The sequence below is a fragment of the Leuresthes tenuis genome, unplaced genomic scaffold, assembly GCF_036924035.1.
Source record: "Leuresthes tenuis unplaced genomic scaffold, fLeuTen1.0.hap1 SCAF_21, whole genome shotgun sequence".
NCBI classification, from domain to species: domain Eukaryota; kingdom Metazoa; phylum Chordata; class Actinopteri; order Atheriniformes; family Atherinopsidae; genus Leuresthes; species Leuresthes tenuis.
Window position 1 is genome coordinate 29832572 of NW_027325375.1, and position 14551 is coordinate 29847122.

The 14551-nt window shown below is 43.5% G+C and overlaps 2 protein-coding genes across 2 annotated transcripts; one reads left to right on the forward strand and one right to left on the reverse strand.

Moving 5' to 3' along the window:
• Positions 1 to 1115: 1115 nt before the first annotated feature.
• On the forward strand, positions 1116 to 9061 carry nfrkb (nuclear factor related to kappaB binding protein). The gene is made up of 26 exons (XM_072374720.1): positions 1116 to 1189; positions 1632 to 1772; positions 1852 to 2053; positions 2304 to 2431; positions 2516 to 2687; positions 2879 to 2983; positions 3065 to 3138; positions 3206 to 3287; positions 3372 to 3567; positions 3667 to 3778; positions 3856 to 3982; positions 4086 to 4163; positions 4246 to 4322; positions 4412 to 4458; positions 4543 to 4603; positions 4690 to 4864; positions 4956 to 5062; positions 5189 to 5312; positions 5545 to 5624; positions 5729 to 5925; positions 6003 to 6264; positions 6347 to 6526; positions 6739 to 7461; positions 7891 to 7997; positions 8134 to 8269; positions 8452 to 9061. Exons 2-26 carry the CDS (start codon positions 1647 to 1649, stop codon positions 8593 to 8595), a joined length of 3822 nt encoding a protein of 1273 aa, XP_072230821.1. The 5' UTR covers positions 1116 to 1189; positions 1632 to 1646; the 3' UTR covers positions 8596 to 9061.
• Positions 9056 to 14255, reverse strand: tmem45b (transmembrane protein 45B). Its single transcript, XM_072374721.1, has 6 exons — positions 14135 to 14255; positions 12463 to 12660; positions 12174 to 12386; positions 11892 to 12076; positions 11126 to 11268; positions 9056 to 9331 (listed from the first exon to the last, which is right to left on the reverse strand). The coding sequence occupies exons 2-6, from the start codon at positions 12650 to 12652 to the stop codon at positions 9220 to 9222; spliced, it is 843 nt and encodes a 280-aa protein (XP_072230822.1). The 5' UTR covers positions 12653 to 12660; positions 14135 to 14255; the 3' UTR covers positions 9056 to 9219.
• Between the last annotated feature and the right edge of the window lie 296 nt (positions 14256 to 14551).

Below are 14551 nucleotides of genomic sequence, written 5' to 3' on the forward strand. Positions count from 1 at the left end.
AAAAGAAACAGATTCTCACAATGGCACAAAACTGTTCAATTAAAAAATGCTAAGAAGAAATCATTAATAATTTGGTATTATTTTTCACAGTGGAAAGCTTAAACCATAGCAGAATGAATCATTTGCATGATTTTAAAAATATATGTTTTCACCTGTACATTATTTTGTATAAACACCCCTGCTGGCATTGGTGGGAGTAATATTACATGGCCAGGCGAGTGATGCGTGGGATTGATGATTTCATTGGTATTATGCTGTGAAATTTATTGTTAAAACATCTTAATGCGAATTGTTGCTTGCAACATGAGTTCTGATCCAGAGATGAAAGGATTTTAGAAACATTGATGCCGTTCATCAGGTGTTCATTATGTATTCAAATGTATACAAAGTAATTATTGCATTCAAACTAATTAGAAGATCTTCAGATTAATATGTTTCACACCAAAGCCACAGAGGGACTGTGTTGTGGATTATTTCAGGTTATATGGATCAGAAAATTATGTGTTGTTGAACTTATAATTAAAAAAGTTCAACAAAAGTTTAAAAAACGATTAAAATTTCATTAAAACAGGAGTTGATAATCAGCGTATCCTTACAGTCATCTATTTAACTTATCTATTTACTTATCAATCTTATTAATTACTTATTTATCTATTTATATTTTAAAAATACTGAGATAACAGTATTAAAGTTTTAAAATCAAACAAAGGCTCTGCAAAATCACTGCATTCAAAATATTTCTGAAAACCAACCATGAAGAGTGCGCATTCATGCTCCCATGTACTTTTTGTAAAAATGCTAAAATTACTTTCAGTGAAAAGAGAAATAAATACGTCCAAACAAGCTGAATCCTTGTAAAGATCCAGCTGACACTGACCTCAGCTAATGCTATATGAACAGCTAGCGGTTAGCTACTCTTATCCAGTCACGTGGTGACGGACACTGTATAATAAAAATAAATATGTCCGAAACACACAATTAAATATCAAGCATATTCCGTGGACAAATGAACTGTTTAAATAACGAATTAAAAAACAAAATTGTAAAAAGTTGTGTCCATACCCTTCACTTCCTGTGGAGGGCAGCAGAGGGTCGGTGACATGCGCATTAGCCATTTTCATTAGAAGAAGAAAACGGTGCATCGGTGAAACACTTCCCACTTCCTTTAAAAATAACAAAATACTGCTAGGTAAGACATTTCAGTAATTTTCATAAGCAGTATGGGCATAGTACTATTATGTTTAGTCAACAGTGTATCAAGGATAAATATACGTTTGTGGTGGGTGTTAAAACTGCAAATCAAAACGTTTTAATCGTCTCTTAGTGTAGCTTGTTTGGTGGCTGAGCTACAAGCTAACTCCCACCACAGCAGCTGAAGGGCTTACAGATAGTTCACTTTGAGTCCTCACTTTAAGTTGCAGATAAGTGCCACGTTAATGTGCAGAATGGCTCGTGTTCTAATGTTTTTATTTAGTTATTTTTTCATGCTGACCTACTAAATATCCCCTAAAATCTACAAACGAGTAACGTTTGCCCTTTGGCTGACTCAAAGGAAAGCTTCACGCGGTAGATTATTGCAGTTTATGAGACATTGTAGTTGTTGTTTTTTTTTTTATCTCTGTGTTAAATAGATTACGAGGAGAAGAATGGACGCGCTCGCGCACATGCTTACAGATCCTCTCGATCCAAAAGAGGAAAACGGTGGCCAAATCACAGAGGAATGTATGCTTGGGAACTGCAGAGTGAACCTTCCAGAGGACCTACTGGAGGACGTGAGTTGTGAGATGATTGCAGATTATTTACAAGACAAGACACCTGCATTCATTTTTTTTCTTGTCCTGTTGTCAACAGCCCGATGTTTTCTTTTCTGTGATGAGTGAAAGCACCTGGAGGGACGTACTGACAGATTCCCAGAGGCAACACCTTCGCCAGTTTTTGCCTCAGTTTCCTGACAACAGCGCTGAGGAGCAGGATCGCACCATCAGCGATCTGTTCAACGACAGAAATTTTACTTTTGGCAACCCTCTTCATCTTGCACAGAAGCTATTTAGAGGTGCTTTCTAAATCCCTCTCGGACATACTTTGCTGTCCATTAAGTGTTTTATGATTGTTTTTCTTTTTCTTTAATCCAACAAGAAACATGAACTTAAAACATCTGACAGATTGCCTTCATTTAAGGAAACTGATGGTACTTTTAATGTTGTCACGTGTCTGTTTAGCTCTCCACCAACACATAACTGTATAAAGCTGAAAGGGCTTTTAAATAGTTCTTTTGATCAGGACTTGTCATTATCTCAAATCAGATGGTTACTTCAATCCAGAGGTGGTCAAGTACAGACAATTGTGTAGCAAGTCCCAGAGGAAACGCCACTTGTACTCCCTTCAGCAGTATTACCACAGACTGCTGAAGCAGATTCTCGTCTCCAGAAAGGTTTTTTTGTCTTTATCCATTTAATAGTTTGTTGTATTTGGCCCACTGCCTATTGCTTGGTCTCATTGCACCTTCTTCTTGTAGGAGGTGCTGGACTTTGCAGTTCATAATGGTCTGGATTTTCCACCGAAAAGAAGGTTACCAAACAAGACTCAAGCTGAAATGCGGGAGCCAAGGGTGAGAAGAAGACTGAGTCACATTCTGAAGGAGGTCAAAACTGAGTGTGGAGATAGCAATCCTTCATCTGATGATGATGGTCAGTCTTTGGTTTGATTTTTATATCTATAAATATTCTATACATTCTCAGCAAGTAGTTGAATGATGTGGAATTTTTTAAGAGAGAAAACTAGATTGAGACCTTAATTTGAAGTTTAAATTGTAGTGTTTGTGAGCAGTTTTGTAACATTAACCATACCTTTTCTCTTGCTTGCTTTAACATGAATGCAGACATGTCATCATGGACTCAGGCACCTCAATCACCCTCCTCTCCGACACAAACCGTCTCACTCAGAGTTCTTCCCAGCCTGTCCACCCAGGACATGAAGACTACTGGTCAGTGGTTCCTGCTGGATGTACGTTCCTCCAATGTTCTGATTCATGGACTGCGATGTTCATGGTTTTGTTTTTTAACAGAAAAAGTAGAACTAGGTGAGCTGGACTTGAAATTCATGCTGCAAAACCATCGCGAGAAGAGGAAGCGTCAGCCAGTAAGTTGTGAAGAAGAAGTAAAACAGACAGGTTTAAGACTGTGTCACTAATGACTTGTTTCATCAGGACAATCCAGACCTAATAACCTCCGATATCCACCTTGGAGACATACTTTCAAGAGCAAATATAGGTCGCAAGGGGACTATGCGTAAGTAGTAAGCTTAAAGTATACATGTCCTTCTTTCTGAGAGTTTCGTGACTCAGAGGTTATGGCTTTCTTTTCATGTTCCAGCGCTCTTTGATCTGTCACTGCCTAAAAAAAAGATGAGAGAGGAGAGAAGGAAGAAAAAACTGAGGACAATAAAAGTAGAATCTGAAGATCCCTGTGAAAGCCTCCCACCTTCAGACTCCTCATCAGCGCTGCCAGTCGGCATCATCAACTCCCTGCCAGATGCACCTTCAACGCCACAAACCATCATCAAGGAGGAGTGAGTCCGTTTCCCTGCTGCTGTCCAGAATATTCACAGCATTTACAGGCCGACTCTCTGCTTCTCTTAAGGCTAATGGGAAAAATGTTGTCATTGCAGAATTGTGGAGGAGTGTCAGAGTAGCCCGGCTGCAGTTGAGGAAATAGCTGTCAGCTTCTTCAGCTTGTTGGAAAATATCTTAAGAACAGAGGCTCTGGCCAGTACTTCACTGGTAAGTCTCTCGTTAACATTGGAAAAGCAATCATATGACCTCATACACGCTGTAACACCACCTTATTGATTCCTCAGCTGGAGGAGAAGGTTCAGATGTGGCAGTCCTCTCCAGCCAGCTCCCTCAATGTTTGGTTTTCATCTGCCTCGTGTTGGTCTGATTTGGTTCTGCAAGCTTTGCAGTTTCTTGCAGGAGAGACTAAAGGTAAGCAGCAGTGGTTTCACACTGAAATGAGTATTTTCTACTCCACGGTGGCGTCATTTTAATGTCCATCCATTTTTCCCCGTGGGGTTTGCTTGGGAACCAGATGGAATGATGGCGCTCCCCAGTGGCTTCTCTCCTTTTGTGGAATTTTCTGATGAATCTCAGCAGTGGAGATGGATTGGTGAGAGGCTTCAGCTGCTGTGGAACTCCTGCCTGATGTTGTGCTGTTGAACATCCATGGCTTCTTCTTCTTCTTCTTTCAGGTCCCACTCAGGATACAGAGAAGGATCTCAGTGCTCTCTGTCAGCTGTGGCTGGACTCCAAAGACTTTGTCGTCAAGGTAGAAACCTTCTGCAGACTTTATGATTCGCGCTTTGCTGCGTTTGTGCTCGTCTTTGTGTCTTTAAAGGCTCCTTTAATCTCCCACAGACAGAAAACGAGGACATGTTGGAGATGACTTCTCCCACACCAAAACTGTAAGATTCAGCAATTCATGCAGTGCAGAAACATGACATTTCTAGCTTTCTTATCACTGATGGATTTAATCTGTTCTCACACAGGTCAACTGATTATGTGGTGCGGCCCAGCACCGGAGACGAGAGACAAGTCTTCCAGGTCCAGGTTTGTGTGTGCTGCGGCAGCATTGATGCCGTTTTGCATCTTTTGCTTGACACAAACCTTTTAATTTGTCGTACTTTTTGTATCAGGAGCAGCATCGCTACAACCAGCCACACAAAGCTTACACCTTCAGGATGCATGGCTTTGAATCTGTGGTGGGGCCCGTTAAAGGGGTGTTTGATAAGGAGATGTCCCTCAACAAAGCCAGGGAGCACACGCTGCTTCGCTCAGACCGCCCGCCATATGTCACCATTCTCTCTTTGGGTCCGAGCTCTCATTTTACTCTCACTATTGTTTAGCTGTGGAGGCCCGACGCTTCAGGAGACCGCTAATGCATTTTTTTTCCCTTTTCTAGTGCGGGATGCAGCAGCCAGGCTACCCAATGGAGAGGGAACAAGAGCTGAGATCTGCGAACTGCTGAAAGACTCCCAGTTTCTTGCTCCAGACGTCACAAGTGCGCAGGTATGGAAGTAATGTAGCTGAAACTAATCTATTCACTTTCAGGATTATTTTTCGTTATTTTCCCACATTTTGCAGAAGCAGACTCATGTTATTCCCTGTTTGTGATGAGCTTTGTTTTCCAATCAGGTGAACACAGTTGTCAGTGGGGCTCTGGATAGACTTCACTATGAGAAAGACCCCTGTGTGAAGTATGACATCGGGCGCAAACTGTGGATTTACCTGCACCGCCATCGCAGTCAAGAGGAGTTTGGTAAGCGAGGATGAGCTTCACAATGCTAGCAAAGTTTAGGCTTTTTCAGCCCAACTTTGTGGAGTATTTCCCTCTAACTGTGTTATGAAGGAGTCTACTTTCACCGTTTTGGCTCCGTTTGACTCGTGCATTTTAACTGCTGAGGTTTTTAAAGCATTATGTGTCATGTTCCAGCATTTCTTGATCTCTGTGCAGTGTGAAAAAATAATTCTGCTTTCTTTGTCCCACACAGAGAGGATCCACCAGGCTCAAGCTGCAGCTGCAAAAGCACGAAAAGCTCTGCAGCAAAAGCCTAAACCCGCTGCTAAGCCTGTGAGTCCACTGCCTTCACTTTACTACACAAAGCTGCAATTAGTGTTCACAAATCACAGCGAGACTTGTGTTATAATGAATCTCAATTTGCATTCATGCTTCAGAAGTCTGGAAGTAAAGATGGAGGCAGCAAAACTCCTGGAGGTTTGGAAGCAGGACAGGAAATAGGCTCTAATCCCATGTCACCGATCCCTGCGACGCCCACTCCAAACACACCTGGAACCCCGAAGTCGCCTTTGCCCTGCACAGCCACCACACCAACAAAGACGGGAGTCCCAGATGCAATCAAAAGCAGCCCAAGGTCAGTTAGACGGAACATTTCAGTCTAGTTGTTTCATTTGTGCAGTTTGAAAACGAAAATCCTTCTTTCTCTGGCAGTGTTCTTCTCGTGTCGTCTCCCTCTCTGCCTCAACTGGGAACCATCTTACCCAGCAGTCAGTCTTGTCCCCCGACCTCACAGCCAGTCACGTCCCAACACGCAGCTCGGATAGTGAGTCACCTGGCGGCGGGCACCCTCCCTCAGGTGCGGGTGGTTTCCGCTCAGCCTGCTCTGGGCTCCTCTGCTGCAGGTCAGCTGGTGCATCAGAGCCCTCACCAGATCCGGATGCCGGTGTCGGTGGCAGCCAAGAGCATTTCCCAGGTACGCTGAGCGTTGGGCTAATACAAATCAGCGATTGTGAATCTAGGATTGATCCTGTTTGTGTTGATCTGTTTGTCATTAGGCAGTAGTTTCTGTTCCTCTGAGGAGTGCGTCCGGTAGCAGTCCGGTCCAGGCTCCCAACACCCTGTCCGTGTCTGCTGTAACTGTGACCAAACCTCACACTGGATCTCCTGGGAGCCCAGCTAACAACCCTGCTTCTCCAGCTGTGCTGCAAGGTGTCAGCAGCCCAAGCATCAAACAGGTGAAGCATTTACTCTCAGTGATGAGAACTTATCTTAAACTGCACCAATATCCTGAACAGACACTTTGTAGAGCTAAATAAACACATTTAATTCTTTTAATACTCTGTGCCTAATGCTCATTTTACAGAAAAAGCAGATATTCCCAAATGAATAACAGAGAATTGGTTGCGTTAATGATTTGAGGATTTATCAGTTAATGTTATTCCTGCAGGTGTCCATCACAGGACAGTTAGGCATGAAGACTGCAGGCGGTGCAGGGATCCCAATCACGGCAACAAACCTGCGTATCCAGGGTAAAGACGTCCTCCGCCTTCCGCCTTCCTCCATCACCACAGACGCTAAAGGCCAGACGGTGCTGCGGATCACCCCAGACATGATGGCAACTCTTGCCAAATCCCCAGTTGCAACCGTTAAGCTCACCTCTGACTTCCTGGGCACCGCCACCACAGGCAGCAAGAGCATTTCAGCCACTCTCCATGTGACGCCACCCCACCCGTCCGCCTCCAGCGCTGCGTCCTGTGTCGGGGACTCGCAGACCACCAAAGCCACCTCTGTTGCCTCCACCTTGTTGAAGGCAGCGGGAGACACAGCCATACGCTTGATGCCCACGTTGGCCGTCACTATGGCCGATCAGAAGTCTAGGACCTTCTCCACCGTTTCCTCCCCTGACAAGAGTGGAGCCACCATCAGGATAATGCCAGGCCTGGGTGTCATTCCGCAGAAACAGGGGCAGACCATCACAATGACAACCACCACGGGCAGCAAACCGCTCACAGCATCCACGTGTGCCAACGTTGTTACCATGGCTGCCAATGTTGTGGCCGGTGCCAAAGGAATCACGGTGGCTCCTGGAGCCTCCGGCTCACCTCTGACCCTGGGCACAGCCACTGCTACGGTGCGACAGGTGCCCGCCACGGTTGTTACCACACAGACGGTAAGAGGGAACCTCACTTCCTGAACGGGAGCTGGAATGTTAGCTTCAGGCGCTCAGGTCACGATGCAGAAAGGTTTGGGTCGGGTTGATCTTTCACTTATTTGTTAATCAACCTGAAAACTGATTCTCACTTCAAAACCTTTGGTTAATCATCTGTTTCAGAGTAAACATCTCTTTGGATAGTTAATATATTGATTTGCATGGTTTCGGGAGGAGGAGGTTGAGTTTCTCCACTGCTCGGTTGATCGTTTTGCCTGTGAAGGATGCGTTTTTAGTCATTAGCAGCGCGGATTGATTTGCATTAGCACAGTTTTAGCAGTGAGAATTTAGCCGGGATCGTTGGGGTGTAATGATCAGGGTGCATCTCAGTACGTAACCTCCTTATCTGCGCGTCACTTGGCTCAGGAACGATCCTTTCTTTTGCTGCAGGGGAAGTTACCGGCACGGATTACTGTGCCCATTTCTGTCCTCAACCAACCACTGAAAAACAAGAGTGTTGTGACCACACCGATTGTTAAAGGAAGTCTCAATACAAAGTAAGTCTGAATGAAAGAAAAATAAACTAGTTGCAGTTTGCAACAATGTCTGTTGTCTCAGTGCCATTTTTGGATTTCTTCGTTGATCATTTGCAGTTAGAAGCTGTACTAATGGCCGGTTTTGTTCTCTGAGCAGCATCAGCAGCCTGGGCAGGAACATCATCCTGACCACGATGCCTGCAGGCACAAAGCTCATCGCAGGAAACAAACCAGTCAGTTTTGTCACGGCGCAGCAGTTCCAGCAGCTTCAGCAGCAAGGACAGGCCACACAGGTGGGTAAATGTTCTGAGAAGCCTGGATAATAAAAGCTTTTTATTTAAAGGCAGCCAGTAAAAGGATTTTAATGAAGACTTTGAGTCATTCTGAAGCTCCATCCACAGCTTACAGAGAAGCTGGTGGACTGATGTTTGGCTCTGGTTCAGCAAAAGAAACAGAACTTCTTTCTTTTTTTCAGGTTCGGATTCAAACTGTTCCGACGCAGCAGCTCCAGCAGCACATGGCAACATGCTCCCCAAAATCAACCGTTTCAACCGTCGTGGTCACAACAGCACCTTCACCCAAATGTGCACCGGATCCTCCACCCGCTCCTCAACCCTGAATGATGCTCCACCTTCAGCTCAGCGGCCGGCAGTGAGATCAGGCTCGAGTGCAACATGTGTCCACATCTGCTTTTTGGAGCTTTTCCTTTGTTCTCGGGCTTTATCGTGGTTCTGAGCAGTGACCTCCAAAAGCCAGAGACCTTAAAGTAAATACGTGGACTTCAGATTGCCACATCCTCCGGTGGACATTTCCCAAGTTACCGGGATGGCATGTTATGTTAAAACTGTTCCGTTTAGTTTCCCACGTTGTTACAGCTTGGAACACACTGATGTAACACGTTCCAGGCAGGCTGCAGTCGCTCTTTATCCTTTTCCTCAGCAGCTGAACAAACTGCTCTATTGATGCTCTGTTGAATAGATTCTCAAACCACAGGTTGTTAGGTTGTATTCAATTTAATCTGGAATATCATTGTCATGTATTTAAATAATTAATGTGATGGAATATTAACATGTGAGTGTGTTTAATGTCTTATTTGAGGGAAGATGTGACGTTTCTGCATTCCTGAAACGTTTAATCAAAGCACATTTAAATTAGTTTTATTTACTTTTTTACAAAACCTCCGAGGCTTCTTATTAACAATGAAACCAGATTTCAGTAAAACTGCAGAACACCAGACATGCCTTCACTCTTCTTCCGACTCTTCGAGCAAAGCTTTCTGACAGCTTGCCACGGACGACGTATTTCTCATTCCAATCTCAACGTCGTGTCCCTTTTCCGAGAATCGCGTCACAGTGCTGTTGGAACGACACAAAAAGGCGAATCATCACTAAACAGCTCGTCTTTATCCTCCTTCACGAATCATTACAGGCTCATTTAGTGAGGATAAGCAGCTTGGGCCTCGATAATTCGGGTCTTTCCATTAAAAACAATGTTTTGTTGCCATCTTGAATGAACTAATGAGGCGGAAATGCATTCTGAGCAGAAACAAAACCAGGTTGACTCTGAAAATATCAAAATACCGGACTGTATGAACCTTATCAGAGACAACATAAAACTCCACAGATCTATGTGTGAGATGCACAGAAACCAGCAGACTCAACATCAGACCCCCCCAGGTGTCCCGGGCCCATCCCCAGCAGGTCGGAGCCGCTTCACCTGCACTGTAGGAGGCAGACTTGGGTTGAACGCTGCCCTCAGTCATGTTAATCTGTGGTATTTGCACTCAGCTAATGAGCTGTTGTCTTGATTCACTCGTTTTATTGCTGCATTCCAGCACTGGTTGAACCTGCCTCTGTGGGCTCGCCGGAGACCTTCCCTGAGAATAAATCCCAGCTTCTGTTCTGCCTGAAGTGAGGTCAGGAGGTCGCCCCACTTTGACTTTATACCTTTTAACAACTCACCTGTTCTACGGCACAGTGACTGAGAAATAAATACAAATACAGGAGAAGATGCGTTTAAGTACGGAAGCGTATTCATTTGGAGAGGAAAAAAAAGAAACTGGTTTTTATGAGTAATAATTTTTCCTGATTTTCTTAATATTTTGTTTTTCGGGATATTTTTTTCTGCTTTACGGAGTAATTATTTTTATTTTTTCGTGGTATTTTCTCAATAGACTCATTCATTCCTTTATCGAGGACTCGTTTTAATGGAAGCAAACATGCTTGGCTTGTTTTACTTTGATCTGGGTTTAAGACGCTGGGAGATGGTTCTGTCTTTAAGTCATATAGATGGTATTATTATTAGTTTGTCAACTTTACGCAGGCACCTGAAGACTTTGCGTTAGTTCAGAAGGAAAACCCATTAAAATCTCCTGGACACAGCAATGTTTCTCCAGGATCAGCTGGACATATATGGCATGCTCCATGGATACAAGATGTTGCATTTTAAATGCATTCAGACTGGCTTCGTGGTGACTCAAGAAACGATCAGGAGACCGCTGGAAATATTGGATCCACGCGGTGTGCAGCTGAGGCGCCGGAATGTACCAGAATCCAGGCCCGAGCTTTTTGTGTTATGTAGACTCTACGATAAACTCAAACCTTACGGGATCTGCAACAATGGTGCAGCAGATGGGTTTTCACGAATGGTGATATGGCTACATGCCTTCTCTACAAACTGACCCCATGATAATCGCACAGGATGGAGGGATGTCTGCGGGATTTCCAAATATCTCGATAATTCAGGAAAAAAATTACCCCGAAAAACAAAAATAATTACTCCGTAAAACAGAAACAAATTACTTGAAAAACAGAAATAATTACCCCGAAAAACAGAAAAATAATTACTCCGTAAAACAGAAAAACAATTACTCCATAAAACAGAAATAATGACCCCGAAAAACAAAGCAAAAAATAAATTACTCAGAAAAAACAAGGTTTTTTTGTTTTTTCCAAGTGAATGCAACACGCTTCCGTAGTTTAATTTCCTGATTAACTGAATTCAAATGTTTTATATAACTATATAGGTTCTGATCAATGTGCTCCTCATTCATATAAGTGAAGTAGATAACAGGAATATAATGTAAGATTTGTGCCTCCCTTCTTCTAAGTAACTCTGAAACCTGCTGAGCTGAGGGATGAGATACTTACAACCAGACAGAAGAGGAGGTGCAAGCCACTAGAAGCAGGGCCACAGCTAAATGCCAGCAGAAGCACATTGTGATGAACATGATGTTTGCATGTAGTTTCAGATCCCACTCCGGTCCTCTCAAGGGATAAAGCACGAATCCAATCTGAAACAACAAATCTTTTAATAAAAGGAGACGACTGTGATCAAATACAAAGCTATAACTGAGGTTCAGAAGCATAAGTACACCGAGTTAAATCCCTTTTACTATATTCTAGAGTTTTTTTAAAATGCATGAATCATTAATCAATCAACTGAGCAAATAGTTTTTACTTCTATGAGTAGATTAAATGAATAACTACAGCGTCAGAGCGCCTACGATTAGCAGCTTTGTTTGCTGCGAGTTGTCAAATCTAACGAGGCTCAGACTGGACTGCTGAGTCCTGCTGAAACAGAAGTACAAAGTTATTAAATATGTGGCTTCTTATTCGGCCCATATTATCAGTCAGGAGTAAATTCCAAGTGGCTTTTTTTTGGTGGCTCCTTAAAACCAAAGGGCCAACAGAGAGTTGAATCATGTTTGTTGACTGTTGCCATGGCTACGTTCAGTACGTAGGCCTAATAAATACAATGCCCTGGGGATTTACATTGAGGTCAAAACACCTTTGTTTGCCAAGTAAAATCTACAGTTTCCCAAACTTTGTGACCTCTCGTGGCAGCTGCATACGATGAAGGACAAGCCTGAGGTCAGTGGTGACTCTTAAGAGAAAAACTGCTCGGTGTGATCACCTGGTAGAACCAGGAGCCCTGCAGGATGAACAGGCACGCTCTGAGCAGCTCCAGAACAATGTTGTCTCTCTTAAACACCTCCAGCATGGTGCTGGCTGCTCCACCAAACACAGCCACCAGTAGCAGGGAGTGGATGTGAGCATCCAGAGGCGGTCGAGCGTGCACGTGGAAATAGAACAGAAATCCTGGGTGGCAGAAGAGAGTCCAACACATTACACAGCTCAAGAGCTTTTATGATGGTTGCTAAAGTAACCAACTCAAACCAAACCTTCTCCAGCTTACCTTCAACAAAAAGAGCGAAGGAGAGAGCGAGGCGGTCCACGCCGACTGGAATCAGTCTGCAGGAGGTACTGGCAACCAGCGCTATCCCAGAAATCCCAAAGAACAGATACATCGTGCTGTGCTGCCAGTTCATCAGCTTCACCCACGAACTGCTCTCCCTGTCGTAGAGGTGTGCGTGCGGTCCATCCACCACAAACTGCTCAACCATGATACCTGCGGGACAGTGCCGACACGTAAGGGGGGTGGCAACAGGTTTAAGGGGCGAAGACGCATTCAGACAGGAACTGACCCACAAATGATGCAAAGATTTTGAGTCCTCCCTCGAAGTAGTCCATCCTTTTAAAGAAAGGTGGCATGATCTGCCTGCCTTTCGGCTGCCTTGTCCTCCAGTAGTGTTGGAGAATGTGTTTCACCGTTAGCCAAAAGCCATAGAACAGGAAAAAGGTGCCAGGAATGGCATGTCCTCCAAAGTTGGCCATTGTTTGGCCTGAAAACAGCACGATTACAGCAACATCATATAGGCAAGGCAAGGCAGGTTTATTTGTACGGAACAATTCAACGAGAAGGTGATTCAAAGTGCTTCACAGAGACATTAAAACAGAAGAAATAAAAAAAAAGCATGATTTAAAATTTAAGCAAAAGAAATAAGAACAATAGATAAAATCTGAAAAAATTATATATATGAAAGATCAAATCAGGAGTTAAAATATGATTCCATTTTGAAACTCAAGCTTATTCAAATGCAGCTGAAAATAGATAGAACTGGACTTAAATACTGAGAGTTTCAGCTGATCTGAGGCTTTCTGGGAGTTTGTTCCAGACATGTGGAGCATAGAAGCTGAATGCAGCTTCTCCAGGTCTGGTTCTGACTCTGGGAACTGATAAAGAACCGGATCCAGATGACCTGAGGGGTCTGGGAGGTTCATAGTGGGTCAGGAGGTCACTGATGTATTTTGGACCATTCAGAGCTTTATAGACCAGCATCAGAACTTTAAAGTCTATCCTCTGATGGACCAGCATCAGAACTTTAAAGTCTATCCTCTGATGGACCGACAGCCGGTGGAAAGACCTCACAGCTGGACTGATGTGCTCCACTTTTTTGGTCTTAGTGAGGACTCCAGCAGCTGAGTTCTGGATGAGCTGCAGTTGTCTAACTGATTTTTTAGGTAGACCTGTAAAGATGCTGTTACAATAATCAAGCCTACTAAAGATCAATGCATGGACTAGTTACAGTATACACAAAAGACAGTGGTTATTATTTGACTTCATTGCTTAAATTCCTTTTGAATGTAATCAGTCTCAACAGGGGTTAAAGTGCAGGTTCATAGCTGTATTTATAGCATATCATCAAGTGATGATTCCTGCAGTGGAGATAAACCGTTGACAATTTAACCACAAAGAGCAGCTGAGAATAACCAAATGTCATGATATAAAGATAATAGAAACATTCAATACTCAGCATCATATACTGAGAGTAGGTTTTAGCTCTGATAGGCGCTCATTTGTCTTGCAAAACGGACATTCAAATCAAATTGGCATGTTCATCCAAGTCAAGAGAAGAAGAACTGAAGCAGTCTGTGGCTCAGTTTTTCCAAACTGTTTTCACTGAAGCCAAAGACTTAATGCATATCAAAAGCTCAAAATCTCACTTTTGGTCATGAGTTTAGCTTTTGTTAGTGGGCGTTTGGCACAGGTGTGTTTGGCAGCCACATGCTCAGTCAGACAAGTTTTTCTTGAGTAGTCCTGCTCAACTCGTGTCACTGCTTCTTTGTTTTCTCCTTCCGTATTTCAAACCTTCTATCTCCACACACCTATCAAGATACCTGTATGCAGGCACCTCCAAAACAAATATAGATGGGATTTCTCGATTGTTAAAACTAAAAACACCAGGCAACCTACTCCCTGCTGAGAAGCTGAACGATGGATTATTCTCAGTGTAACGGCTCACAAAATGTACATACCTTATTCCCAAAGAAAATGTCTGACTCTTGGCAGGTGTCGCAGTGAGAGCTCTCTGCTTTGTGTCAACTGTGCACACCTGTTGCCTGCTCCTCTACCCTGCAGTGACAAAACAAAGCCCCACCCCTCATTTGCAGTAGTTTCAGGGAGCTCGGCACGTCCTCCTGGGACACAGGCAGGAAGGCAATACCTGTTTATATGTTTTTTATTCAGGCATTCATTTCACAGCACATGCACCCTTCTCACGCTGTGGAAATATCGTGCTGATGGAATATATTGAGAACTGTCTTAAGATCTCTTTTTAAATGTATTTTTCTTTTAATATTTAATCATTTATATTAGTCATTAAAGATGTCTAATGTTGTTGTTGTTGTCTTAAAGCCGTGGAGCACAAATGACATTCAGTGAGAACGTGCATA